At 41.6% G+C, this 23,846-nt stretch overlaps 1 protein-coding gene across 9 annotated transcripts in view; it reads right to left on the bottom strand.

The window, feature by feature from the left end:
- pemt (phosphatidylethanolamine N-methyltransferase) overlaps window positions 1-5,214 on the bottom strand; it is a 79,445-nt gene extending 74,231 nt beyond the window's left edge. For 2 of the 9 annotated variants that reach the window (XM_024386584.2, XM_024386585.2), the window contains exon 1: window positions 4,947-5,208. In XM_024386584.2, coding sequence (XP_024242352.1) covers window positions 4,947-5,021 — 75 coding nt within the window. In that variant the 5' untranslated portion in view covers window positions 5,022-5,208. Of the gene's footprint in view, window positions 1-4,455; window positions 4,563-4,938 lie in introns of those variants that run through there. The other 7 variants (XM_024386587.2, XM_024386586.2, XM_024386583.2 and 4 more) reach the window with 7 other exon arrangements.
- Between the last annotated feature and the right edge of the window lie 18,632 nt (window positions 5,215-23,846).

Here is a 23,846-nt window from a genome sequence, read left to right as displayed (position 1 = left end):
TCAAGTGCAGTCGCAAAAATCATCAAGTGCTATGATGAAACTGGCTCTCATGAGGACCGCCACAGGAAAGGAAGACCCAGAGTTACCTCTGCTGCAGATGATAAGTTCCTTAGAGTTACCAGGCACATAAATTGCAGCCCAAATAAATGCTTCAGTTCAAGTAACAGACATCTCAACATCAACTGTTCAGAGGAGACTGTGTGAATCAGGCCTTCATGGTTGAAATTGCTGCAAAGAAACCACTACTAAAGGACACTAATAAGAAGTAGACTTGCTTGAGCCGTGAAACACGAGCAATGGACATTAGACCGATGAAAATGTGTAATTTGGTCTGAGGAGTCCAAATTTGAGATTTTTGGTTCCAACCTCCGTATCTTTGTGAGATGCAGAGTTGGTGAACGGATGATCTCTGCATGTGTGGTTCAGACCGTGAAGCATGGAGGAGGTGCAATTCTGGTGACACTGTGATTTATTTAGAATTCAAGACTCACTTAACCAGCATGGCTACCACAGCATTCTGCAGCAATAAGCCATCCCATCTGGTTTGAGCTTAGTGGGACTATCATTTGTTTTTCAACAGGACAATAACCCAACACACCTCAGGCTGTCTAAGGGCTATTGAACCAAGAAGGAGAGTGATGGAGTGCTGCATCTGATGACCTGACATCCACAATCACCCGGCATCCACAATCACCCGACCTCAACCCAATTGAGATGGTTAGGGATGAGTTGGACTGCAGAGTGAAGAAAAAGCAGCCAAACCAGATGGGATGGCATATCGTTGCAGAATGCTGGTTAAGTGTGTCTTGAGATCTAAATAAATCACTGACAGTGTCACCAGCAAAGCACCCCGTCACACCTCCATGCATCTCGGTGGAAACCACACATGCAGAGATCATCCATTCACCTACTCTGCGTCTCAAAAATATATGGCGATTAGAAGCAAAAATCTAAAATTTGGACTCATCAGACTAAAGGACAGATTATCACCGCTCTAACGTCCATCGATCGTGTTTCTTGGCCAAAGCAAGTCTCTTCTTATTGATGTCCTTTAGTAGTGGCATGGTAGGTTTATTTGAACAGTGAGAGACACAATAACAACAAAAAAATCCAGAAAAATGCATGTCAAAAATGTTACAAATGGATTTGCATTTTAATGAGGGAAATAAGTATTTGACCCCTCTGCAAAACATGACTTAGTACTTGGTGGCAAAACCCTTGTTGGCAATCACAGAGGTCAGACGTTTCTTGTAGTTGGCCACCAGATTTGCACACATCTCAGGAGGGATTTTGTCCCACTCCTCTTTGCAGATCTTCTCCAAGTCATTAAGGTTTCGAGGCTGATGTTTGGCAACTCGAACCTTCAGCTCCCTCCACAGATTTTCTATGGGATTAAGGTCTGGAGACAGGCTAGGCCACTCCAGGACCTTAATGTACTTCTTCTTGAGCCACTCCTTTGTTGACTTGGCCGTGTGTTTTGGGTCATTGTCATGCTGGAATACCCATCCACGACCCATTTTCAATGCCCTGGCTGAGGGAAGGAGGTTCTCACCCAAGAATTGACAGTACATGGCCCCGTCCATCGTCCCTTTGATGCGGTGAAGTTGTCCTGTCCCCTTAGCAGAAAAACACCCCAAAATCATAATGTTTCCACCTCCATGTTTGACGGTGGGGATGGTGTTCTTGGGGGTCATAGGCAGCATTCCTCCTCCTCCAAACACTGCGAGTTGAGTTGATGCCAAAGAGCTCCATTTTGGTCTCATCTGACCACAACACTTTCACCCAGTTGTCCTCTGAATCATTGTTCATTGGCAAACTTCAGACGGGCATGTAGATTGGCTTTCTTGAGCACATATACGGGTACTGCATGATTTCAGTCCTTCACGGCGTAGTGTGTTACCAATTGTTTTCTTGGTGACTATGGTCCCAGCTGCCTTGAGATCATTGACAAGATCCCCCCGTGTAGTTCTGGGCTGATTCGTCACCGTTCTCATGATCATTGCAACTCCACGAGGTGAGATCTTGCATGGAGCCCCAGGCCAAGGGAGATTGACAGTTCTTTTGTGTTTCTTCCATTTGCGAATAATCGCACCAACTCTTGTCATCTTCTCACTAAGCTGCTTGGCGATGGTCTTGTAGCCCATTCCAGCCTTGTGTAGATCTACAATCTTGATCCTGACATCCTTGGAGAGCTCTTTGGTCTTGGCCATGGTGGAGAGTTTAGAATCTGATTGATTGCTTCTGTGGACAGGTGTCTTTTATACAGGTAACAAACTGAGATTAAGAGCACTTCCTTTAAGAGTGTGCACCTAATCTCAGCTCGTTACCTGTATAAAAGACACCTGGGAGCCAGAAATCTTTGATTGATAGGGCGTCAAATACTTATTTCCCTTATAAAAATGCAAATCAATTTTTAACATTTTTAAATAAACCTACCATCAAAATTATAGACTGATCATTTGTTTGTCAGTGGGCAAATGTACAGAATCAGCAGGGGATCAAATACTTTTCCCCCTCACTGTAACTCTGGGTCTCCCTTACCTGTTGCGGTCCTCATGAGAGCCAGTTTCATCATAGCGACTGCACTTGAAGACACTTTCAAAGTTCTTGAGATTTTCTGGATTGACTGACCTTCATGTCTTAAAGTAATGACGGACCGTCATTTCTCTTTGCTTATTTGATCTGTTCTTGCCATAATATGGACTTGATCTTTTACAAAACAGGGCTCTCGACTATATTCCACCCCTACCTTGTCACAACTGATTGGTTCAAATGCACTAAGGAAATAAATTCCTCAAATTAACATTTAACAAGGCACACCAGTTAATATACACACTTTAAAAAAAAAAAAAAATTTAAACATTGAATGAGTAGGTGTCCAAACTTTTGACTGGTACTGTATATATATTTTTTTTATTGCAAACCCAAGACCCTTGCACGACTGAGTAGTGACACCATGTTCACCTCCAATTCAAACATACGTCGCTGCTTGTTTGGGTTTCCCCACATTGAGGCATAGTGCCTTCTTCACCTGATACTTGTTGTTTTTAGACATACCTGACTTTGAACTGGGCTTTGAATGGGGGAGGAGAGGGGCCAGGGTTCAGTCAATTTTTGAGTTCCATTACCACAAGGCAAACACTTTATTTTTCATTTTGAAAAGAGCTTTTGACGCCCCCACATAGACACAATGACCTAGCCTGAAAAGGCCAGCAAACTACTTGAACTGGTCATGTCCAAGCCTACTCTGTGGTGATACGGAATTAAGTAGCCTACAGTACATCAGTTGACCATGTGTACCCACCAGCACGTGTTACTGGTTTGACTCTGTTAAACACCCGCTATAATTTGCACTAGTAAATGTAGCCTACATTTCCAGCATGTTGTAGGAAACGATGGTTTAAGCAGGTGGGCTAATACTTCAGTTCAAGGTCTGCTTATAACCAAACCATCATCAGATATTTCTTATCCACTGGTTGTTTGTAAAGCATTAGTCTAGATATCAATTGTTAGTCATTAACAAGATTCAAAACCATTGTATTATGAAGGACAGTAGGCTAATCCTTTGTTAATCATGTAAGAGGCTAGTGGTTAAATGATTAAATAGGTAGCCAGTTTATAAGTAGACATTAAACCTACCTCATCCCCATATGTGTTTATTCCTGCTCTTTCGCACACCAGTATTTATACTTGCACATCCTCATCTGCACATATAGCACTCCAGTGTTAATTGCTAAATTGTAATACCTTCACCACTATGGCCTATTTATTGCCTCACCTCATTTGCACACACTGTATACAGATTTTCGATTGTGTTATTGACTGTACATTTGTTTATCCCATGTGTAACTCTGTTGTTTTTGTTGCACTGCTTTGCTTTTTATCTTGCCCAGGTCGCAGTTGTAAATGAGAACTTGTTCTCAACTGGCCTACCTGGTTAAATAAAGGTGGAAAATAAATAAATAAATAAATAAAGGCTTACGTGCAGGCTGGTCTCATAGGCAAGACGTAACATTGTAAACAAAAATCCATGACCTCAAATTAGTATGACATGTTATGTTTGATATGGTTACTTTAGACAGAAGGTCGGGGTGGGAATATAATGCAAACATCAGGAGGATGGTTGTTCGGGATGGACGGGTGAGGGTATAACGTGAACGTCTAGCAACCCAAAGGTTGGATGTTCAAATCTCATCATGGACAACTTTAGCATTTTAGTAACTACTTAATAGTTTTTAGCTACTTTGCAACTACTTAGCATGTTAGTTAACCCTTCCCTTAACCCAGCTAATGTTAGCCACCTTGCCACAACAAATTGGAATTTGTAACATATCATACGTATTGAAAATGTGTAACATATTGTACAAATTGTCATTTAGAAAATATAAACGGTACCTTTAATACATACCTTACAAAATCTAACATTTCATTCTAATTTGAGTGTCCCTGACTTACTATGTTACGTCTAACCCCGGAGTCCAGGTTGCAAAGTGATACCCAGAGACGGTCCAGCCATGCAGGCTTGAGCAATATTCAGAAGCAGTAGGCTATAATATTATTTGTATAAGCTGTCAGACCCACAACTCTCCAGCAGCTTGACTCTACACCATGGCGACACTGTAGCCTGCTACCTAAAACGTGTTATGCACTGCGTTGTTGCTAAACCAACTCGGTCACATCTCACATACACTCACGGAATGCAACACTGCGCAGTGTGCACTGAACATTATTATCTATGACAGAGACAATGGTCGATGTCACGTTATAGCGGTTGTGTGGCAATTCATTCGTTTCGATACATTCTTTGTCTAAAACGGGTTACTTGTGTGGCGAATGACAACAAATCAACGATATTTAGTTGTTGAGTAGACCATCCCAATTTTTGCCCTCTCTGAATGTCATGCGCACACACGAGTACCATATGTATCACCCACTCACTCGTGTACCTTACTGTAATCCACGTTATTCAGCCCTCCGCAACAATCCAGCACGGGATTTCTCTTGTCGGCAACGCCGCTCATACACACACCACGGTAGAAAGAACGACTGACTGAGAACTTGAATGCTTTATATGTGCTGATAGCAACGCATTTCAGAATAACTGAGCTAAATGTATGACAACATCTTAACCAAGATTAGTAGGAGAACAGATACAACAGCCAACTCTAACCCACTGAAGCCAACAGCGCGGTGTTTTCTGGGTAACGCGGTTCAAAGGTCATCGTCATTGAGCAACGACAGACAGAACCGCGAGACACAACCAGATAGGCCATCTATTTACCAGAATCACTGTTGCGATAACCAACATTTTAGTATGAAACGCATTGTATACCGCGTAGCCAACTGAAATGTTCTGCAGGCAGACACAGTCTAACAGGTTGCTGTATAACATGCATTGATATTACTCAAAAACATTATCTGGATCTCACTACTGCCATCTAGCCTACTGCCATGAGTGCTTGCAGGCTAAGTTTGACACTAAATGCATTTAAAGTAGGGGATGAATGAGACCACAATGGAAATTAGTCTCTTACTTTATTGTGCTATCCTGGTCACGTTTTTAAAATGTATGTACTGTATATGTACTTTTTTCACTGGCAAATGAAAAGCAATCAATGATGGATACATTAATACATTTATTTTCTGTGGATGATTACATTAAGTAATAAACAGAGGCATGATCCCATATCTTAGCCTGTCAACACTAAATTCTTCCACTGCTCACCTTTATTTAACCAGGTAGGCTAGTTGAGAAGAAGTTCTCATTTGCAACTGCGACCTGGCCAAGATAAGTCTGGAAGGTGAGTTTACAGTCTAACCAGACACCTAGGTATTTGTAGTTGTCCACATATTCTAAATCAGAACCGTCCAGAGTAGTGATGCTGGACGGGCGGGCAGGTGCGAGCAGCGATCGGTTGAAGTGCATGCATTTAGTTTACTTGCATTTAAGAGCAGTTGGAGGCCACGGAAGGAGAGTTGTATGGCATTGAAGCTCACCTGGAGGGTGTCCAAAGAAGGGCCAGAGGTATACAGAATGGTGTCGTCTGCGTAGAGGTGGATCAGAGAATCACCAGCAGCGAGAGCGACATCATTGATGTATACAGAGAAGAGAGTCGGCCCGAGAATTTAACCCATCATAGAGACTGCCAGAGGTCCGGACAACAGGCCCTCCGATTTGACATACTGAACTCTATCAGAGAAGTAGTTGGTGAACCAAGCGAGGCAATCATTTGAGAAACTAAGGCTGTTGAGTCTACCAATAAGAATGTTGTGATTGACAGAGTCGAAAGCCTTAGCCAGGTCGATGAATACGGCTGCACAGTAATGTCTCTTATCAATAGCGGTTATGATATCGTTTAGGACCTTGAGCATGGCTGAGGTGCACCCATGACCAACTCTGAAACCAGATTGCATAGCGGAGAAGGTACGGTGAGATTCGAAATGGTCGGTAATCTGTTTGTTAACTTGGCTTTCAAAGACCGTAGAAAGGCAGGGTAGAATAGATATAGGTCTGTAGCAGTTTGGGTCTAGAATGTCTCCCCCTTTTAAGAGGGGGATGACCGTGGCAGCTTTCCAATCTAAGGCTATAAGAACTGGCTGTCTAGCACGTTTGGAACAGAGAGTAAAGGGAGCAGGTTTCTGGACACGATAGCATAGATTCAAGGCATAATGTACAGACAAAGGTATGGTAGGAAGAGAGTACATTGAAGGTAAACCTAGGCATTGAGTAATGATGAGAGAGATATAGTCTCTAGAGTCGATTAAACCAGGAGATGTCATCGCATATGTGGGAGGTGGAACAACATGGTTGGTTAAGGCATATTGAGCAGGGCTAGAGGCTCTACAGTGAAATAAGACAGTAATCACTAACCAGGACAGTAATGGACAAGGCATATTGATATTAGGTAGAGGCATGCGTAGCCAAGTGATTGTATGGGTCCAGTGAGTGGTTGGGCTGGCTGGGGACACAGCGATTCAGACAGTTAGCAGGCCGGGGCTAGCAAGATAGCCGTTAGCATAAGGGCCTTAGAGGAACGTTGCGATGGGGGAAAGTATGTTTTTGCCTCCTTGTGCAGTGATTTCGATAGACCAGTCGTGGGATTAGTAGGGTTCCAAGTACCAGAGGGGTCCAAGTCCAATTGGCAAAATGGGTAAAGTGGTTCAAGAAACTGGCCGATGGATCAGCTAACAGTCCAATATGCTCTATATAGCTAGCATGCCGCGGTTAGTAGAACGGGCCTTCAGGGGACGTCGCGCCTGAGGGGCCTGTTGGGATCCTCAGGCAGATTATGTCGGTATTCCAGTCGTGAAGGATCGGCAGGGTTCCCCGTACCGGCATTACAAGGGGTCCGGATATTGTAGCCGAGGAGTGGGCTTTAGGAGTAGCCCAGGAGCCCTAGCCGGGAGATGGGTCTAGCATGGGCTAGCTCCAGGCTAGTTGGTGCTTGCTCCGGATTTGGTTAACGTTAGCCAGGAGTAGTCAAACTGGGTTGCGGTTAGCTAACTGCGGTGAATCAGATGAAAAGGTTCAGAGTTTGCAGTAGGAATCCGGCGATATGGAGAGAAAAATAGGTCCGGTATGCTCTGGTTTGAAACGCGATGTATGAACTGATGAGAGCTTTCGGAGCTAAAGCTGATGACCACTAGCAGTGGTTAGCTGACTGATAGTTGGTAGCTAGCTAGCTTCAGTTGAGGTATTCCAGTTCGGAGGTAAATAGAAATACTTTAGGGAAATAAACAGATCCACACCACATAAGGTGAGGTGGGATGCAGGAGAGTATTTTGAAGTTGAGGTTTAGGAAAAATATTAAAAAGAATGCAAAGAAAAATATATAAAAGATATATACATGGGACGAGACAAGACAAAGACGTCTGACTGTTATGCCATCTTAGAAACCAAGTACTTTAGTCTGAGACTTCCATCAATCAAGTAGTTTCTGGTGACGCGGGGCACGAGGGGCATTGTACAAAATAAAGTAATCAGCGATAGAATCGTCTTTAACCAACCAAAGCCAATGGTGAATTTGTTTGCATTCGGTGAAGGTTCAGGGAGGTACTCCGAAACCAGACTCATTACAAAGAAGACCATGTGGAGACAAGAAGTTTCAAGTTTTAATGTCACGTGCACAAGTATAGTGAAATCCCTTTATTGCAAGCTCCAAAGAATATGATATTCAGCAGCATAGCAACAGTATATTTATCACTCTGGTAAATTAATCTTTATTTTATTCATATTGGCCCAGTACAAGCAGATACATCCATCTCTCAGAGAACAATGGGTAAACATGCTGGATGAAACCTTATCTTATACCTTTGTTTGGTTCCTGTATATCCCTCTCTCGCTGCTCATCTCCATGGTTAAGCGTGCGTAAGAGTTAAGCGTGCGTAAGAGTTAAGCGTGCGTAAGAGTTAAGCGTGCGTAAATGGAACTTATTTCCTTTTTTATGCTATTTTCTCTATGCGTATTCTGACCTTGAACTTGAGCATGAAAATAGCATGCTATTCACCCGCTATTCGTTTAAGATGGAGCTCGAATAAACTAATGTGTGGCGGAGGTGTGTCTAGAGATGTGCCGTAATATGACCTTGACTTAATTCCACCACCTTTACGCGCGAGGAAATCATGAATAAAGTCGAGCGAACCTGTCGGTTCCAAGTGGAAAACCATATACTTATAAATAACTGCAATCTCCATGCACTGTCATTTCTAAATTGATAAGATCTATTGATAAGAGCTACGTAAATAAGTCATCTGATTGGAGAAGGGGATTGTAAATACACATAGCAATCGTTTTAGATTATTTTTCCTCGTGGAGATAAATATGAAACCAGCCATATGGAAGTAAACTGAAAATCATATCAACTTTTCCGCAGTTAAATAAGATGTAAATAGCTGTGCCGTTCTTCAGAATTTGAATTGTGTGCCCTCATTATTTGCATGGGTAAAATGTGGAGACCCAGGCTATAGGCTTCTGGAGGGCTGGACCTGCTGAGTTGATGTATGCACTTGAGAATGTTTTGATTATATTCCGGGCTTTTCTATGTTTTATTTTACAATTTATATCATGTTAAATATGAGCTATTATTGGGAGACACCGTCAGTAATGACCACATACAGTGCATTCAGAAAGTATTCAGACCCCTTCACTTTTTCCAAATGTTGTTACGTTACAGCCTTATTCTAAAATGTAGTTAAAAAGTTAAAATCATCAATCTATACTCAATATCCCATAAAGACAAAGCAAAAACAGATTTTTATAAATGTTTGCAAATCTCTCTAAAAAAATTAATGAAATATTTATTTTACATTAGTATTCAGACCCTTTACTTTGTTGAAGCACCTTTGGCAGCGATTACAGCCTCAAGTCTTCATGGGTATGATGCTACAAGCTTGACACACCAGTATTTGGGGAGTTTCTCTCATTCTTCTCTGCAGATCCTCTCAAGCTCTTTCAGGTTGGATGGGGAGCATCGCTGCACAGCTATTTTCAGGTCTCTCCAGAGATGTTCGATCAGGTTCAAGTCCGGGCTCTGGATGGGCCACACAAGGACATTCAGAGACTTCTCCCGAAGCCCCTCCTGCGTTGTCTTTGCTGTGTGCTTATGGTCATTGTCCTGTTGGAAGATGAACCTTCACCCCAGTCTGAAGTCCTGAGCGCTCTGGAGCAGGTTTTAATCAACTGTGGGACCTTATATAGACAGGTGTGTGCCTTTCCAAATCATGTCCAATCAATTGAATTTACCACAGGTGGACTCCAATCAAGTTGTAGAAACATTTCAAGGATAATAAATGGAAACAGGATACACCTGAGCTCAATTTCGAGTCTCATAGCAAAAGGTCTGAATACGTATGTAAATAAGGTATTTCTGGTTTTTATTTTTTAATCAATTTTAGAATAAGACTGTACTTTCCGAATGCATTGTAGGTAAGTCACAGAGGCTAAGAAATACAGTATATAATCATATACAGCAAGACATTTCCAAACACTTTTATCCAAAGCAACTTAGTCATTCGTGCATATATTTTTACATATGGGTGGCCCCAGCTGAAATCAAACCCACAACCATTGGCGTTGCAAGTGCCATGCTCTACTGACAGAGCCACACAGGACCACAAAGTCAACAGCCTTTGACGCTAAATGACAGTAGGTGTAGACAGGATGAGATATGGATAGGCACAGAGGATGATGATAAAAGAATGAACTGATTTTCCCTGGATGATTACGTTAAGGAAGCAACAGAGCCGTCATCCCATATCTCTAGCCATTTACGGTATGCTCTTCTGAATCATCTTCAGGGATCATCTGGCCAGAGCTCAATGACTAACCACAGGGGATCTCATTAGGACGGTAAGTGTCGTAAGCCTTCCTCCTCCTCTCCCTCCGTTTACCTCAACTCACCTTTCCAGCATTACTGACTGAGCGCATGGTGTTCACTCATCAACATCTTCAAGTTTTTCTGAGGTAGCTGCCTCTTACGTGTTGATTCTTTTCACCTGAGAAAGTACACAATATCCTATAGCATATCCTGTTTGATGAGTGATGTTTCTCAGGGCACACTTCTATCAACACCTCCCATCATTACATCCGTTTACCTATAGGCATCCATGTGTGGTGATGTGAAGTGCGAGGACCTTTTCATTAGAATTTTGTATTTATTCATTGTTATTCTTTTTATTTTTGTATCTTGCTCTTTGAACTGGAGATCAGTCACAGTATATAACACGTGCACCAAGAGGGAAACGCAGGTGTAATCGTAAGAAAACGTTGTGAACACGAAAAGACATGCGGTAGCCTGTACACTGCATGTGTTTGGAAAGATGCTAGGCTTATAGGCAGGGGCGGATCCAGAGGGGTGTCCAGGGTGGCACTGGACACCCCTGACATCTGATTGGCCACTCCGGGTGCCAGCGCAAAATTTCATTCGCTACTGGCAGTTTGATGCTGATTGACATCTCATTTCACCTCTTATTGAAAGAAACATTTATTTTGACGTTCAGCTGCACATTTTTGAAATCGAGGATGAGGAAGAGAGAATATTAACGTTGGTTGCGAGATACATATAAACAAGAAGAACATTCAGAAGAAGAAGAGAGAATATTTCCACAGCTCCACGAGCTCTTTTCGCGATTGGCGAAAGCATCATATTTGAAGTAAGTTTTAAGGTTTAGCATCGGGTTTACGTTTCTTGAACAACTTTTACGAAAGTTGAGTCGCTGTGTAAGTTAACGTTAGACCTTTGGCTCTGTTAACAGACAGTTAATCAGATAAGAGAGACATTATGTTTACATCTGTGCTAGAAATACACGCATATACAGTACAGTGTCGTAAGTTACAGTATACGAATGTTTACCTAATGTGGGGTAACTAGTAGACTACAGATGTCAGTGTTCAGCAAGTTAACATTCAGCAATTTGAAATCCATTAACTCAGTTAGATTTTCGTACTTGAACTCGAAACAAACAATTGTTATTATCAATCTGTTAAAGTTACTCAAAAAATGACCACAATTTGCAGATAGCCTGTTTGTTATCGTAAAGATGTAAGAAATTATAGCTAGCTAAGTTACTTACTGCAGAGTAGGGCTAGCCATGATCTATCTAGTAACTTAGGCTGGTAGTTGATTTTAAGGTAGGACAGAAAAATAGTGACCAAAGTGTTGGTGAGAGCTTCCAAAGAGCTGTCTCTTATCAGGTGCTTGACAGTCTCACAGCTGAGCTGCAGAGGCGTTTTTCAAAGAAGAAGAGTGCAACATTCTTGAATGAGGAGCCTCTGTTTGACTTTGCTTAGATCTTTGAGTCAGATTTAGAGGACCTCAAACATGAGGTTCATCAAACCAAGCGGCTTCTTGATAGGAGAGAGAGAAGTGGAAGGGACAGACCTTCTACTCTCTATGACTTTGTTGTGTTTCTAGAACCTTATAAAGAGGTTTTCCATGAGCTATTTCGACTTTGTAAGGTTTCTGTTGTTACACCAGTCAGCAGTGCTTCTTGCGAGAGAAGCTTCTCAGCTTTAAAACTGATTTAAAACCCACCTTAGGACAACAATGGTTGATGACAGGTTAAGTCACCTTGGAATTCTCAGTGTTGAGTCAAGGAGGGCACTCTCCCTCAACATGGATTAGTTTGTGAAACATTTTGCTAGTTCTCACCAGAACCGCATAATTATGCAGATTTAAATCTACCTTGGAAAATTTGGCACGTAGGGGGTCCCTCTGGTCATGATTAAAACCTGCAATGTGTACTAGCTAGTACACTGACATTCTAAAACGATAAATCCAAAGGGTATCATGTCACACAGATTTAATTGATTAGGCCAATTCTAAAACGGTAAATCCAAATGGTATCATGTCACACAGATTTAATTGATTAGGCCAATTCTAAAACGGTAAATCCAAACGGTATCATGTCACACAGATTTAATTGATTAGACCAATTCTAAAACGATAAATCCAAATGGTATCATGTCACACAGATTTAATTGATTAGGCCAATTCTAAAACGATAAATCCAAATGGTATCATGTCACACAGATTTAATTTATTAGGCCAATTCTAAAACGATAAATCCAAATGGTATCATGTCACACAGATTTAATTTATTAGGCCAATTCTAAAACGATAAATCCAAATGGTATCATGTCACACAGATTTAATTGATTAGACCAATTCTAAAACGTTTCTTCACTATTCGTTTACATAATACATACGAGCATAAATATTATACTGTACGTTTGTAATATTGATGGGCACCAAAATATTTTGTTTTTTAAAGTTTAATTTATGCAATAGACCCAGATTATATATTCATGAAAACAGAGTGACCAAGTCTCTCCAGTGCGTGTGTGTGTGTGTGTGTGTGTGTGTGTGTGTGTGTGTGTGTGTGTGTGTGTGTGTGTGTGTGTGTGTGTGTGTGTGTGTGTGTGTGTGTGTGTGTGAAATTGAGCTGCAGTTCTGTGTGTAGAGACACTGACTAGTCATAGTATGTTAAAGAAATTGAGCTGTAGTTCTGAGGTAGAGACACTGACTAGTCATAGTATGTTAAAGAATTCTAGTGAAGTAACCCTTTTGGACCACACTATCTGCCATGTTGAATTCTAGTGAAGTAACCCTTTTGGACTACACTATCTGTCATGTTGAATTCTAGTGAAGTAACCCTTTTGGACCACACTATCTGTCATGTTGAAAAACTCTGGGTTAAGTGAATTATCACTTCTACCTCTAATCAGCAATCATAGGATTCATTCACGCTCCTTAGATGCCAGGTTAGGGTTACACACACATTTTATGTCATGGTCTATGGACCCCCTGAAGTAGGGGCCACCCCATGTATAAAACTCTACTTCCGTCACCGCTTAACAGACACTGCACATTTATGAAATTGCTTATTTGTGTTGCTGTCACGTTCTGACCTTTATTTTCCTTTGTTTTGTCTTTATTTAGTATGGTCAGGGCGTGAGTTGGGGTGGGCAGTCTATGTTTTGTGTTTCTAGGTTTGGTTTCTGTTTCGGCCTAGTATGGTTCTCAATCAGAGGCAGGTGTCGTTAGTTGTCTCTGATTGAGAATCATAATTAGGTAGCCCGGGTTTCACTGTTGGTTTGTGGGTGTTTGTTTCCGTGTGTGTGTTTGTCGCCACAAGGTACTGTTTCGGTTTGGTTAATGTTCACATTTATTGTTTTTTATTTCTTAGTGTTCAGTTTATGTTTTATAATAAACGATATGGACACTTACCACGCTGCGTTTTGGTCCGATCCCTGCTACATGAAGAGGAGGAAATCTGCCGTTACAGTTGCTAATAAGCATGCACCCATTAAGAAAATTACTGTGAAAACTATTAAATCCTTGTGGATTGATGAGGAATTGAAAAATGGTATGGTTGAGAGGGGTGAGGCAAAAGGAATGGCAAATAAGTCTGGCTGCACAACCGATTGGTAAATTGAGAAATCATGTGACTAAACTGAATAAAAATAAACTATACTATGGAACAAAGTTAAATGAAATAAAGAATGATAGTAAAAAGCTTTGGATCACCTTAAATTAATTTCTGGGAAAAAAGGCAAACTCAGCTCCATAATTCATTGAATCAGATTTCTCATTCATCACAACAACAAGTGATATTGCCAACTACTTTAATGATTTTTTCATTGTCAAGATTAGCAAATTTAGGCATGACATGCCAGCAACAAATGCTGACATTCAAGTATATCTGACCAAATTATGAAAGACAACCATTATAATTTGAAATTTAAAATAATTTGAAATAAAATGGAAGAGGTGAAGAAATTATTGTTGTCTATCAACAATGACAAACCACCAGGGTCTTACAACTTGAATGGAAAATTACTGAGGATAATAGCGGACAATATTGACACTCCTATTTGCAATTTAAATCCTACTAGAATGTGTGTCTAGGCCCATTACTTCTTTCAATCTTTACTAATGAATTGCCACGGGCATTGAGGAAAGCCAGAGTGTCTATGTATGTGGATGACTCAACACTATACATGTCAGCTACTACAGCGACTGAAATACTTTTTATTTAACCTTCATTTAACTAGGCAAGTCAGTTAAGAACAAATTCTTATTTACAATGGGAACAGTGTGGTAACTGCCTTGTTCAGGGGCAGAACAACACATTTTTACCTTGTCAGCTCGGGGATTCAATCCAGCAACCTTTCGGTTACTGGCCCAATGCTCTAACCACTTGGCTACCTGCCACCCAAAGAGTTACAGTTAGTTTCAGAGTGGGTGGCAAGGAATAAGTTAGTCCTAAGTATTTCTAAAACTAAAAGCATTGTATTTGGGCCAAATCATTCACTAAACCCTAAACCTCAACTAAATCTTGTGGAAATTGAGCAGGTTGAGGTGACTAAATTACTTGGAGTTACCATGGATTGTAAACTGTCATGGTCAAAACATATTGATACTGGGGAGAAGTCGGTCTATAATAAAGTGTTGCTCTGCATTCTTAACAGCATTATCAGCAAGACAGAACCTACTGGCCCTAGTTTTGTCGCACCTGGACTACTGTTCAGTCGTGTGGTCAGGTGCCACAAAAAGGACAAAAAGCTTCCCAGCTTCCCGGAGTCGCCTCTTCACTGTTGATGTTGAGACTGGTGTTTTGCGGGTACTATTTAATGAAGCTTCCAGTTTAGGACTTGTGAGGCGTCTGTTTCTCGAACTAGACACTCTAATGTACTTGTCTTCTTGCTCAGTTGGGAACCGGGGCCTCCCACTCCTCTTTCTTTTCTGGGTAGAGCCAGTTTGCGCTGTTCTGTGAAGGGAGTAGTACAGGGCGTTGTACGAGATCTTCAGTTTCTTGGCAATTTCTCGCATGGAATAGCCTTCATTTCTCAGAACAAGAATAGATTGATGAGTTTCAGAAGAAAGGTCTTTGTTTCTGGCCATTTTGAGCCTGTAATCAAACCCACAAATGCTGATGCTCCAGATACTCAACTAGTCTAAAGAAGGCCAGCATATTGCTTCTTCAATCAGAACAACAGTTTTCAGCTGTGCAAACATAATTGCAAAATGGTTTTCTAATGATCAATTGGCATTTTAAAATTATAAACTTGGATTAGCTAACACAACGTGCCATTGGAACACAGGAGTGATGGTTGCTGATAATAGGCCTCTGTACGCCTATGTAGATATTCCATTAAAAATCAGCTGTTCCAGCTACAATAATAATTTACAACATTAACAATGTCTACACTGTATTTCGGATCAATTTGCTGTTATTTTAATGGACAAAGGACATTTCTAAGTGACCTCAAACTTTTGAATGGTGGTGTAGATCCTGGATGGCAGGAAGCTTGGCCCCAGTGATGTACTGGGCCGTACACACTACCCTCTGTAGCACCTTATGGTCAGATGCCGAGCAGTTGCCATACCAGGAGGTGATGCAACCGATCAGGATGCTCTCGATGGTGCAGCACAGACACATGCATACACACACACACACACATGATAGCATACGCACTATACACACATGTACACATGGATTTTGTACTGTATATATGTGGTAGTGGTGGAGTAGGGGCCTGAGGGCACACAGTCTGTGAATGTATTGTAATGTTTTTTAAATTGTTTAAACTGCCTTCATTCTGCTGGACCACAGGAAGAGTAGCTCCTGCGTTAGCAGCAGCTAATGGGGATCCATAATAAATACAAATACTACAGATGATCTATAACTCACTAACTAGCCAAGGATATGAACAAAATGTGCACGTGGCTACAAGCGCATCTACTCACAACCACAGCTGTTAACACAGTCCAGTACAAAGTAAACCGCACAGATTTATGTATGGCAATGGACTATTTGCATATAGGCCTACTGCGGCTCTGATTGGTTATACCGCACAGGTCTGTGTAGAGTACGGGCTGCGCAACAGTCCTGCGCAATAGAATCCTACTCCGATGTATTGTGCTTTCAACAAAATCTCTTGCATAGATCGTTTTGTTTCGGTATGATGCATTGAACGTGGCTAATATTGCGTTGACTCGATCACAATTGCTACAGTAAAGGGAAATGTTGATACTGTTAATTTACAGGGGAAAGTCTAGAAAGTTGAGTGAAGTTCAATCTCGTGCTTCTCTCCTTGGGCTGATATTTCTTCTCATGCACTCTGTGCAGTAGTCCTGGGGAGCTGCACAGCAGGCTCAAGGCTACTGCGCGGCACGCACGCACACAGTTTAGAGGGAACATTGGTTGTAATAGAGGTTGGTGCATGGGTGGATGTTTATGAATGGCAGACCTTGAGATATAGAAAAGAGAACAAAGCAAATACTATTTCTTAGAGACATTTTAATTTGTCTTTAAGCATATGATCTGTATGCAGTACCTCGTCTTTCCATTTAAAAGACTGAATGCACAGCAATGAATGACAGTTACAGTACTGTGTATCCTAAAACTAGTAATCGAAGAAGCCTATACACAACAGTTAAGTCTGATAATTTCCTTAAAGTTTTCTCATGATGTACAGTACCAGTCAGACGTTTGGACACACCTACTCATTTCAGGGTTTTTCATTATTTTTTAAAACTAGTTTCTACATTGTAGAATAATAGGGAAGACATCAAAACTATGAAATAACACACATGGAATCATGTAGTAACCAGTGTTAAACAAATCAAAATATATTTTATATTCTTCAAAGTAGCCACCTCTTGCCTTGATAACAGCTTTGCACACATTGCAAACTATTGACTGGTACTGCATATCCTTTTTCAGACATCAAGCAGACTAACATCCTGCCATGCAAGATGGTCGGTTTCACTTTAAGAAGGTCAGCTTGTTTGTGAATGTGCTTTATCACAACAAGAAGACCAGTAGAGATTGGGCAAAAGGAGATTATACATTTGTACTTCTGAGCTGATCAGTCAGACAGAGGAAGAGGATAAAGGAAGAGTTATGCTCGAAAAGAGATAGAAACAGAGTGATCGATAAAGGGAGAAGTAGAAGACAGAGAGAGATGAAGGGAACAGAGATTGACTGAGAGCCATGAGCAATGTTCTGCATTTCTAATACTCCAAGCGTACTGATACCCACGGACTCACTCCCTCCTGCCTCCCACCCGGCAACAGTGTGATGTTCGTGGCCTGCCACCTCTTCCCTATACGCACACAGACACGTGCAGACTGAACGGCACTGCACTCAACCCCCTCCCTACCAACTAATCCCTCTCCCCCTTCGATTTGGCACTGGTTAAAGACAGTGCACAGTACATTAGCGACTACACTACAGGGGTCATAGAGAAAGCAAGAGAGAGTGGGAAATAAAAGAGAGGTCAGGTGCTTCTACAGTTAATACCTATCTCACAGCAAGCAGATTATCCAGCTGTAAATGGGAATCTTCAGCCGGGCCCACTGCCTGGGACTCTTTACCAAGCCCTGGCCCCCTGCAGGTCCCGCAGAACCACATTGACGTAACACAGAGGTGTGATTATAGGGACGATAGTGACCCATCCCTATCTTGTTGCACACGTATGATAGCTATTGATTAGGATTCATTTTTTGTCTTTTGTCACAGATCGGGAAGCTATGACATGATTCTGTTGGAGACGTAAGTAGTGAGAGGTTTTGGATGGGGGTAGAAATACATTTACATTTTAGTCATTTAGCAGATGGTCTTATCCATACCCAGTGGGCAAAAACTGGTTGAATCAACGTGATGACGTTGAATCAATGTGGAAAACATATTGGATTTGCAAAAAGTCATCAACATAATGGCATTTTGGATATTTTTCACTTAACTTTTAACCTACACTGAACAAAAATATAAACACAACATGTAAAGTGTTGGTCAGGGGTGGCATATCAAGAAGCTGAATAGACAGCATGATCATTACAGGTGCACCTTGTGCTGGGGACAATAAAAGGCCACTCTAAAATGTGCAGTTTTGTCACACAACACAATGCCACAGATGTCTCAAGTTTTAAGGGAGCATGCAATTGACAAACTGACTGCAGGAATGTCTACCAAAGCTGTTAATTTCTCTACCATAAGCCGCCTCCAATGTTGTTTTAGAGAATATGGCAGTACGTCCAACCCGTCACAATCTTCACCTGCGGAATCGTCTGAGACCAGCGACTGGACAGCTGATGAAACTGAGGAGCATTTCTGTCTCTAATAAAACTATTTTGTGGGGAAAAACTAATTCTGATTGGCTGGGCCTGGCTCTCCAGTGGGTGGACCTGGCTCCCAAATGGGCGGGCCTATGCCCTCCCAGGCCCATCCATGGCTGCGGCCCTGCCCAGTCATGTGATATCTATACATTAGAGCCTAATGAATTCATTTAAATTGACAGATTTCCTTATATGAACTGTAACTCAGTAAAATAATTGAAATTGTTGCATGTTGTGTTTTATATGTTTGTTCATTAAAAATCCAATGACATGGTGCTATTTTTTGTTGATTTCACATTAAATTCACAATAGTTGACAACTCAACAAAATGTAAATCAAAAATAAACGTTGTACTGACATCTGTGCCCAGTGGGGAGTGACTTATAGTTAAGGTAGCTAGGAGAGCCTCCCGAGTGGCACAGTGGTCTAAGGCACTGCATTGTAGTCCTAGCTGTGCCACTAGAGAGTCTGGGTTTGAGACCAGGCTCTGTCGCAGCTGGCTGTGACTGGGAGACACATGGGGCGGTGCACAATTGGCCCAGCATCGTCTGGGTTAGGGGAGAGCTTGGCTGGCAGCGATGTCCTTGTCCCATCGCGCACAAACAACTCCTGTGTCAGGCTGGGCACAGTGCACGCTGACACGGTTGCCAGGTGTATGGTGTTTCCTCTGACACATTGGTGTGGCTGGCTTCTGGGTTAAGTGGGCATTGTGTCAAGAAGCAGTGCGGTTGGGTTGTGTTTAGGAGGATGCGTGGCTCTCGACCTTCGCCTCTCCTGAGTCCGTACGGGAGTTGCAGCAATGAGGCAAGACTGTAACTACCAATTTGGATACCACGAAATTGGGGAGCTGCTTTTTTTTTTTAATTAGCTAGGAGAGCCAACCTTGTATCACAGTTACAGTATCAGCAAAGTTAGTGCTATTAAGAAAAGACAAGTACGAGTGTTAGTGAAAGAAATGTTATAAATATTTTTTTTAATTGTGCAATTAGCAATGAATATTAGTAATTTAAACACCTGTTTTCGCAGCTATAAACTGAAATGAAGGCGGTTTTGCCTAGTTGTTCTGCAGAATTATTTGAGGAAAGAAAGAGAGGAAGATTCCACACCACTCTCACTTGAGTATCTTACCTAGTTATTTTCAGATCTCATTCTGCTCTTTTGTAGCTTTGGCAACTACAGTATGTGTGTGCTTTTTAAAATCCCAATTCACTCCTCTCCCTCTAGGCTTTATAGACGCTCCCCACCCATTGGCTGCAATTCTTCTAATTTACTGTACCCTGCTCGCCCGACCCATGTGAAATTCCTGGTCTCTGGCAGCGTTTGGAACTACCGATCTGCAGTCAAGAACGCAGAGTTCATCTCAATTGAAATACATTCTAACAGTATTTCTGTCTTCTCAACTCACTATCACATACTTTTAATGTGGGGCTATGACAGTCAATTGCAAATTAGCCTGACATAATGTATCTTATCTCACCACCACTAATGAGATGTGCTTGATGCATGTTGCGTCAGAGTTTCTCAAAGTTAGGGAGCGTGGTCGACATTGCGCATCTCATCTCTGCTGTCACATTCAACCTGGATCGATATTTGGTTGTAATGCAAAGGAGAGCACTGTATTGAACTTCACACAGATATGAGCTGGTGAAGTGTACCATGAGTTTTATGGTGCTTTCAAGAAAACTGGGAATTCAGAAAAATACGAAATCATGACTTCAGTGATCTTGAGGTTGGAAAGACAGAGCTCTAGAAAGAGGCCTGAGTTCCTGAGTTGGAATATCGAGTTGGATAACTGTTCAAAAAATAACATCTTTTTTTCCCAGTTGTCTTGAACTTACTGAAGTTGGAAGTCTGAGATTTCTGAGTTCCCAGTTGTCTTGATTGCAGCATTAATGCTCAGAGGGAGAAGGCAGGGTATTCCATTTTAAGTCAGGAACCAAAACTCCTCCGTAGTGACGTGAACGTTGTCTGCAGCATTCGGTCACATGACAGCTTGATCATCTGTTCGATTTCGCTTACCGGCACATCAACTGAGCCAGGATCACAGTCAAACGGATTGGAAAGTAGGTCCCAAAGTTCTCTTCCATTCATTGGGGTGGCAGGGTAGCCTAGTGGTTAGAGCATTGGACTAGTAACCGGAAGATTGCAAGTTCAAACCCCTGAGCTGACAAGGTACAAATCTGTCGTTCTGCCCCTAAACAGGCAGTTAACCCACTGTTCCTAGGCTATCATTGAAAATAAGAATTTGTTCTTAACTGACTTGCCTAGTTAAATAAAGGTTAAAAAAAAAAAAAAATGGAGATGAGCAGCCTTCACTTGTGTGGGACACCGGCCTGGTCTCATAGCACCTGGGACACTTACTGATGCTGTGTTCTGTTAGATACATGCACAGCTGAATGGTTCACTTTTGAACGACTCTCCAATAGGGCTGCAAAGGGTCGGAAACTTTCCGGTAAATGTCCAGAATTTGTCCGGGAATTTGGGAAATGTTGCTGAAATTCATCCAAAAAGTTAGCTTATAACAATAATTAACCTTTATTTTCTGGGATACACATAAGGCAATTCTAGGCATATTTTGTTTAAACTATCACCAATTCAATGGAATTGCAACCCTCTGCATGCACAGTGCATTCTTCCATCACATGTGCTGTGCACTCTTCCATCATTCTCAAGATCTTGCACACTAATGAGATGATATTGATCCCACACTACTACACTGTCTGAGCCAAGGACTACATGCTTTCTGGTAAGTTTGATTACAATACTGGGTGGGGTAAATATATTTTATATGACATACATTATTTTTTGTTAACTCGTAAATAGTAGCCTACAGCAAAGTGTGTTTAAATCATTTCTAACTTGTTAACAATTTCTGCTAGTTAGGTTTTGCTACCATGTGGGTTTTAGCTTACTTGAGCCTGCTAACTGAGGAGTGTTATTTCACCTGTTTCCATACATGTTTCATTTTAAAACATTTATCTTACAAAGGAGTTGTTTCATCTAACTTCTTAACTATTTATCTGTACATGGAATTGTATTTGTTTTTTTTACTCATTTATTTTCTAATCTATACAGGAAAATGCCACGGGCACTATCTGATGTGTGGAGACATTTCACTGCAGTTAATGTAGAAGGAAAAGCTGTTTACATTTGCAAATACTGTGCCAAATCATATGTGAAGAATACAACAAAAATCATCTGGCCAAGTGCATAAAGTTCCCTCAACGCTCACAACAAGCAACCTCTGACAAAAGTCCCTCTACTTCTATTCAAGGTGAAAATGATGCATCAGACACCTTATCGATAGCAACAGCTCATGATCCTCCTGGAATCAGAAGTTTTTTTGACTCAATGGAGGAACGTAGTCAGAGAAATGCTGATGAATGTCTTGCTCGAGCTGTGTATGCAACTGGTTCACCTCTGATGCTCACAGGCAAAGTGTATTGGAAGAGATTTCTGAATGTTCTTCGCCCAGCATACACCCCTCCAACCAGACATGCTTTATCAACTAATTTGCTGGATGCAGAGTTCGACAGAGTTCAAGTGAAGGTCAAGCAAATCATAGAGAAAGCAGACGGAATTGCAATCATCTCTGATGGGTGGTTGAACGTTTGTGGGCAAGGAATAGTTAACTGCATCATCTCCATCCTTCAACCAGTATTATACAAGCGCACAGACAGAAGGGTCAACAGACACACCGATCTCTACATTGCAGATGAGCTGAAGGCAGTCATCAATGACCTTGGACCACAGAAGGTATTTGCACTTCCTCCTCCACTACACCCCGGGCATTACAGCCTAGCCCTAAGAAGATGCATTCCAGGTGACTGCCTCATGAAGCTCGTTGTGAGAATGCCAAGAGTGTGCAAAGCTGTCATCAAAGCAAAGGGTGGCTATTTGAAGAATCTCAGATATAAAATATATTTAGATTTTTTTTTAAACACTTTTTTGGTTACTACATGATTCCATATGTGTTATTTCATCGTTTTGATGTCTTCACTATTTTCTACAATTTAGAAAATTGTAAAAAATAAAGAAAAACCCTTGAATGAGTAGGTGTTCTAAAACTTTTGTCCGATAGTGTATAGCGAATCAAAGTCAATGCAGCTTATGCTTTGGAGAGCACAAGCTGGGGAGTTTGAGTTGTTCAGTAAGAATTTCCTCTTCATTGTTCGCAAAAGCATGAATTCTTTGTTTAACAGTGTTATCTGACAAAGGTATTGATATGAGTTTCTTTGCCTCTGCTTCCTCACACATTTTTCTCACCATATCAATTGCCCCATTTCTATCCATATCTGTCTAATATTGTGTGGTTTCATAGTGTAGCAGGCCTACCATTCACTGTGGGAATGGTTCAAGTGCAACAGTCAAGTGCAGACTTTTCCCATGATCTAAATGGCGCTATATGGTTGAAATGTACCTTTTATATTTTAATTATTTTAATTTAGATTTTTAAGGTTTAACCACATTACAATGATTTTGAGATATAAAGTCGATATTAGAAATTCTCCCACAACCCTATTTTCATATCAGGTGACCCCACATGGGGTAGGCCCCCCTAGTTTGGGATCCGGTGCCTTAGAGAGTTCCTCAATGAGCTTGACACCTTGATAAGCTCATTTCCTGATGGATGATGGCCTAGCGCTCTTTGTACTTGGCGACTTCAACCTCCTGACGTTCATATCCCCTCCCACTCACAAGGCAGGCAATATGCTTGACCTCATCTTCACTAGAGGCTGTTTGCCTACTAATATCACTGCAAACCCTTCTAGGTCTCTGATCACTACTTTGATTCCTTTTCTGTCTCCCTTTTCTCCAACTCTAGCCACTCAGCCCCTACCCAGATGGTCATGCGCCATCGCAATCTTCGCTTTCTCTTTCCCACCACACTCTCCTCTTCTTTTCTATCATCTCTTCCTTCTGCTAAATCCTTCTCGCTCCTGTCTCCTGATTCTGCCTCTTCAATCGCACTCCTCTCTTTCTGCATCCTATGATTCGCACTGTCCCAGGACAACACCCTGTCGTTTTCCGCAAACATCAAAGCAGTGACTCGCTTCTGCATGTTCATGCTCTACAACATCTGTAGAGTACGACCCTACCTCACAGAGGAAGCGGTGCAGGACCTAATCCAGGAAATTGTTCTCTCACATATGGACTACTGGAACTCGCAGTTGGCCAGGCTCCACGCTTGTGCCATCAAACCCTTGAAACTTCTCCAGAAGG

The sequence above is a fragment of the Oncorhynchus tshawytscha genome, linkage group LG24 (genome assembly GCF_018296145.1).
Source record: "Oncorhynchus tshawytscha isolate Ot180627B linkage group LG24, Otsh_v2.0, whole genome shotgun sequence".
Taxonomy (NCBI): Eukaryota; Metazoa; Chordata; class Actinopteri; order Salmoniformes; family Salmonidae; genus Oncorhynchus; species Oncorhynchus tshawytscha.
This window is presented reverse-complemented; position numbering and strand designations above follow the sequence as displayed.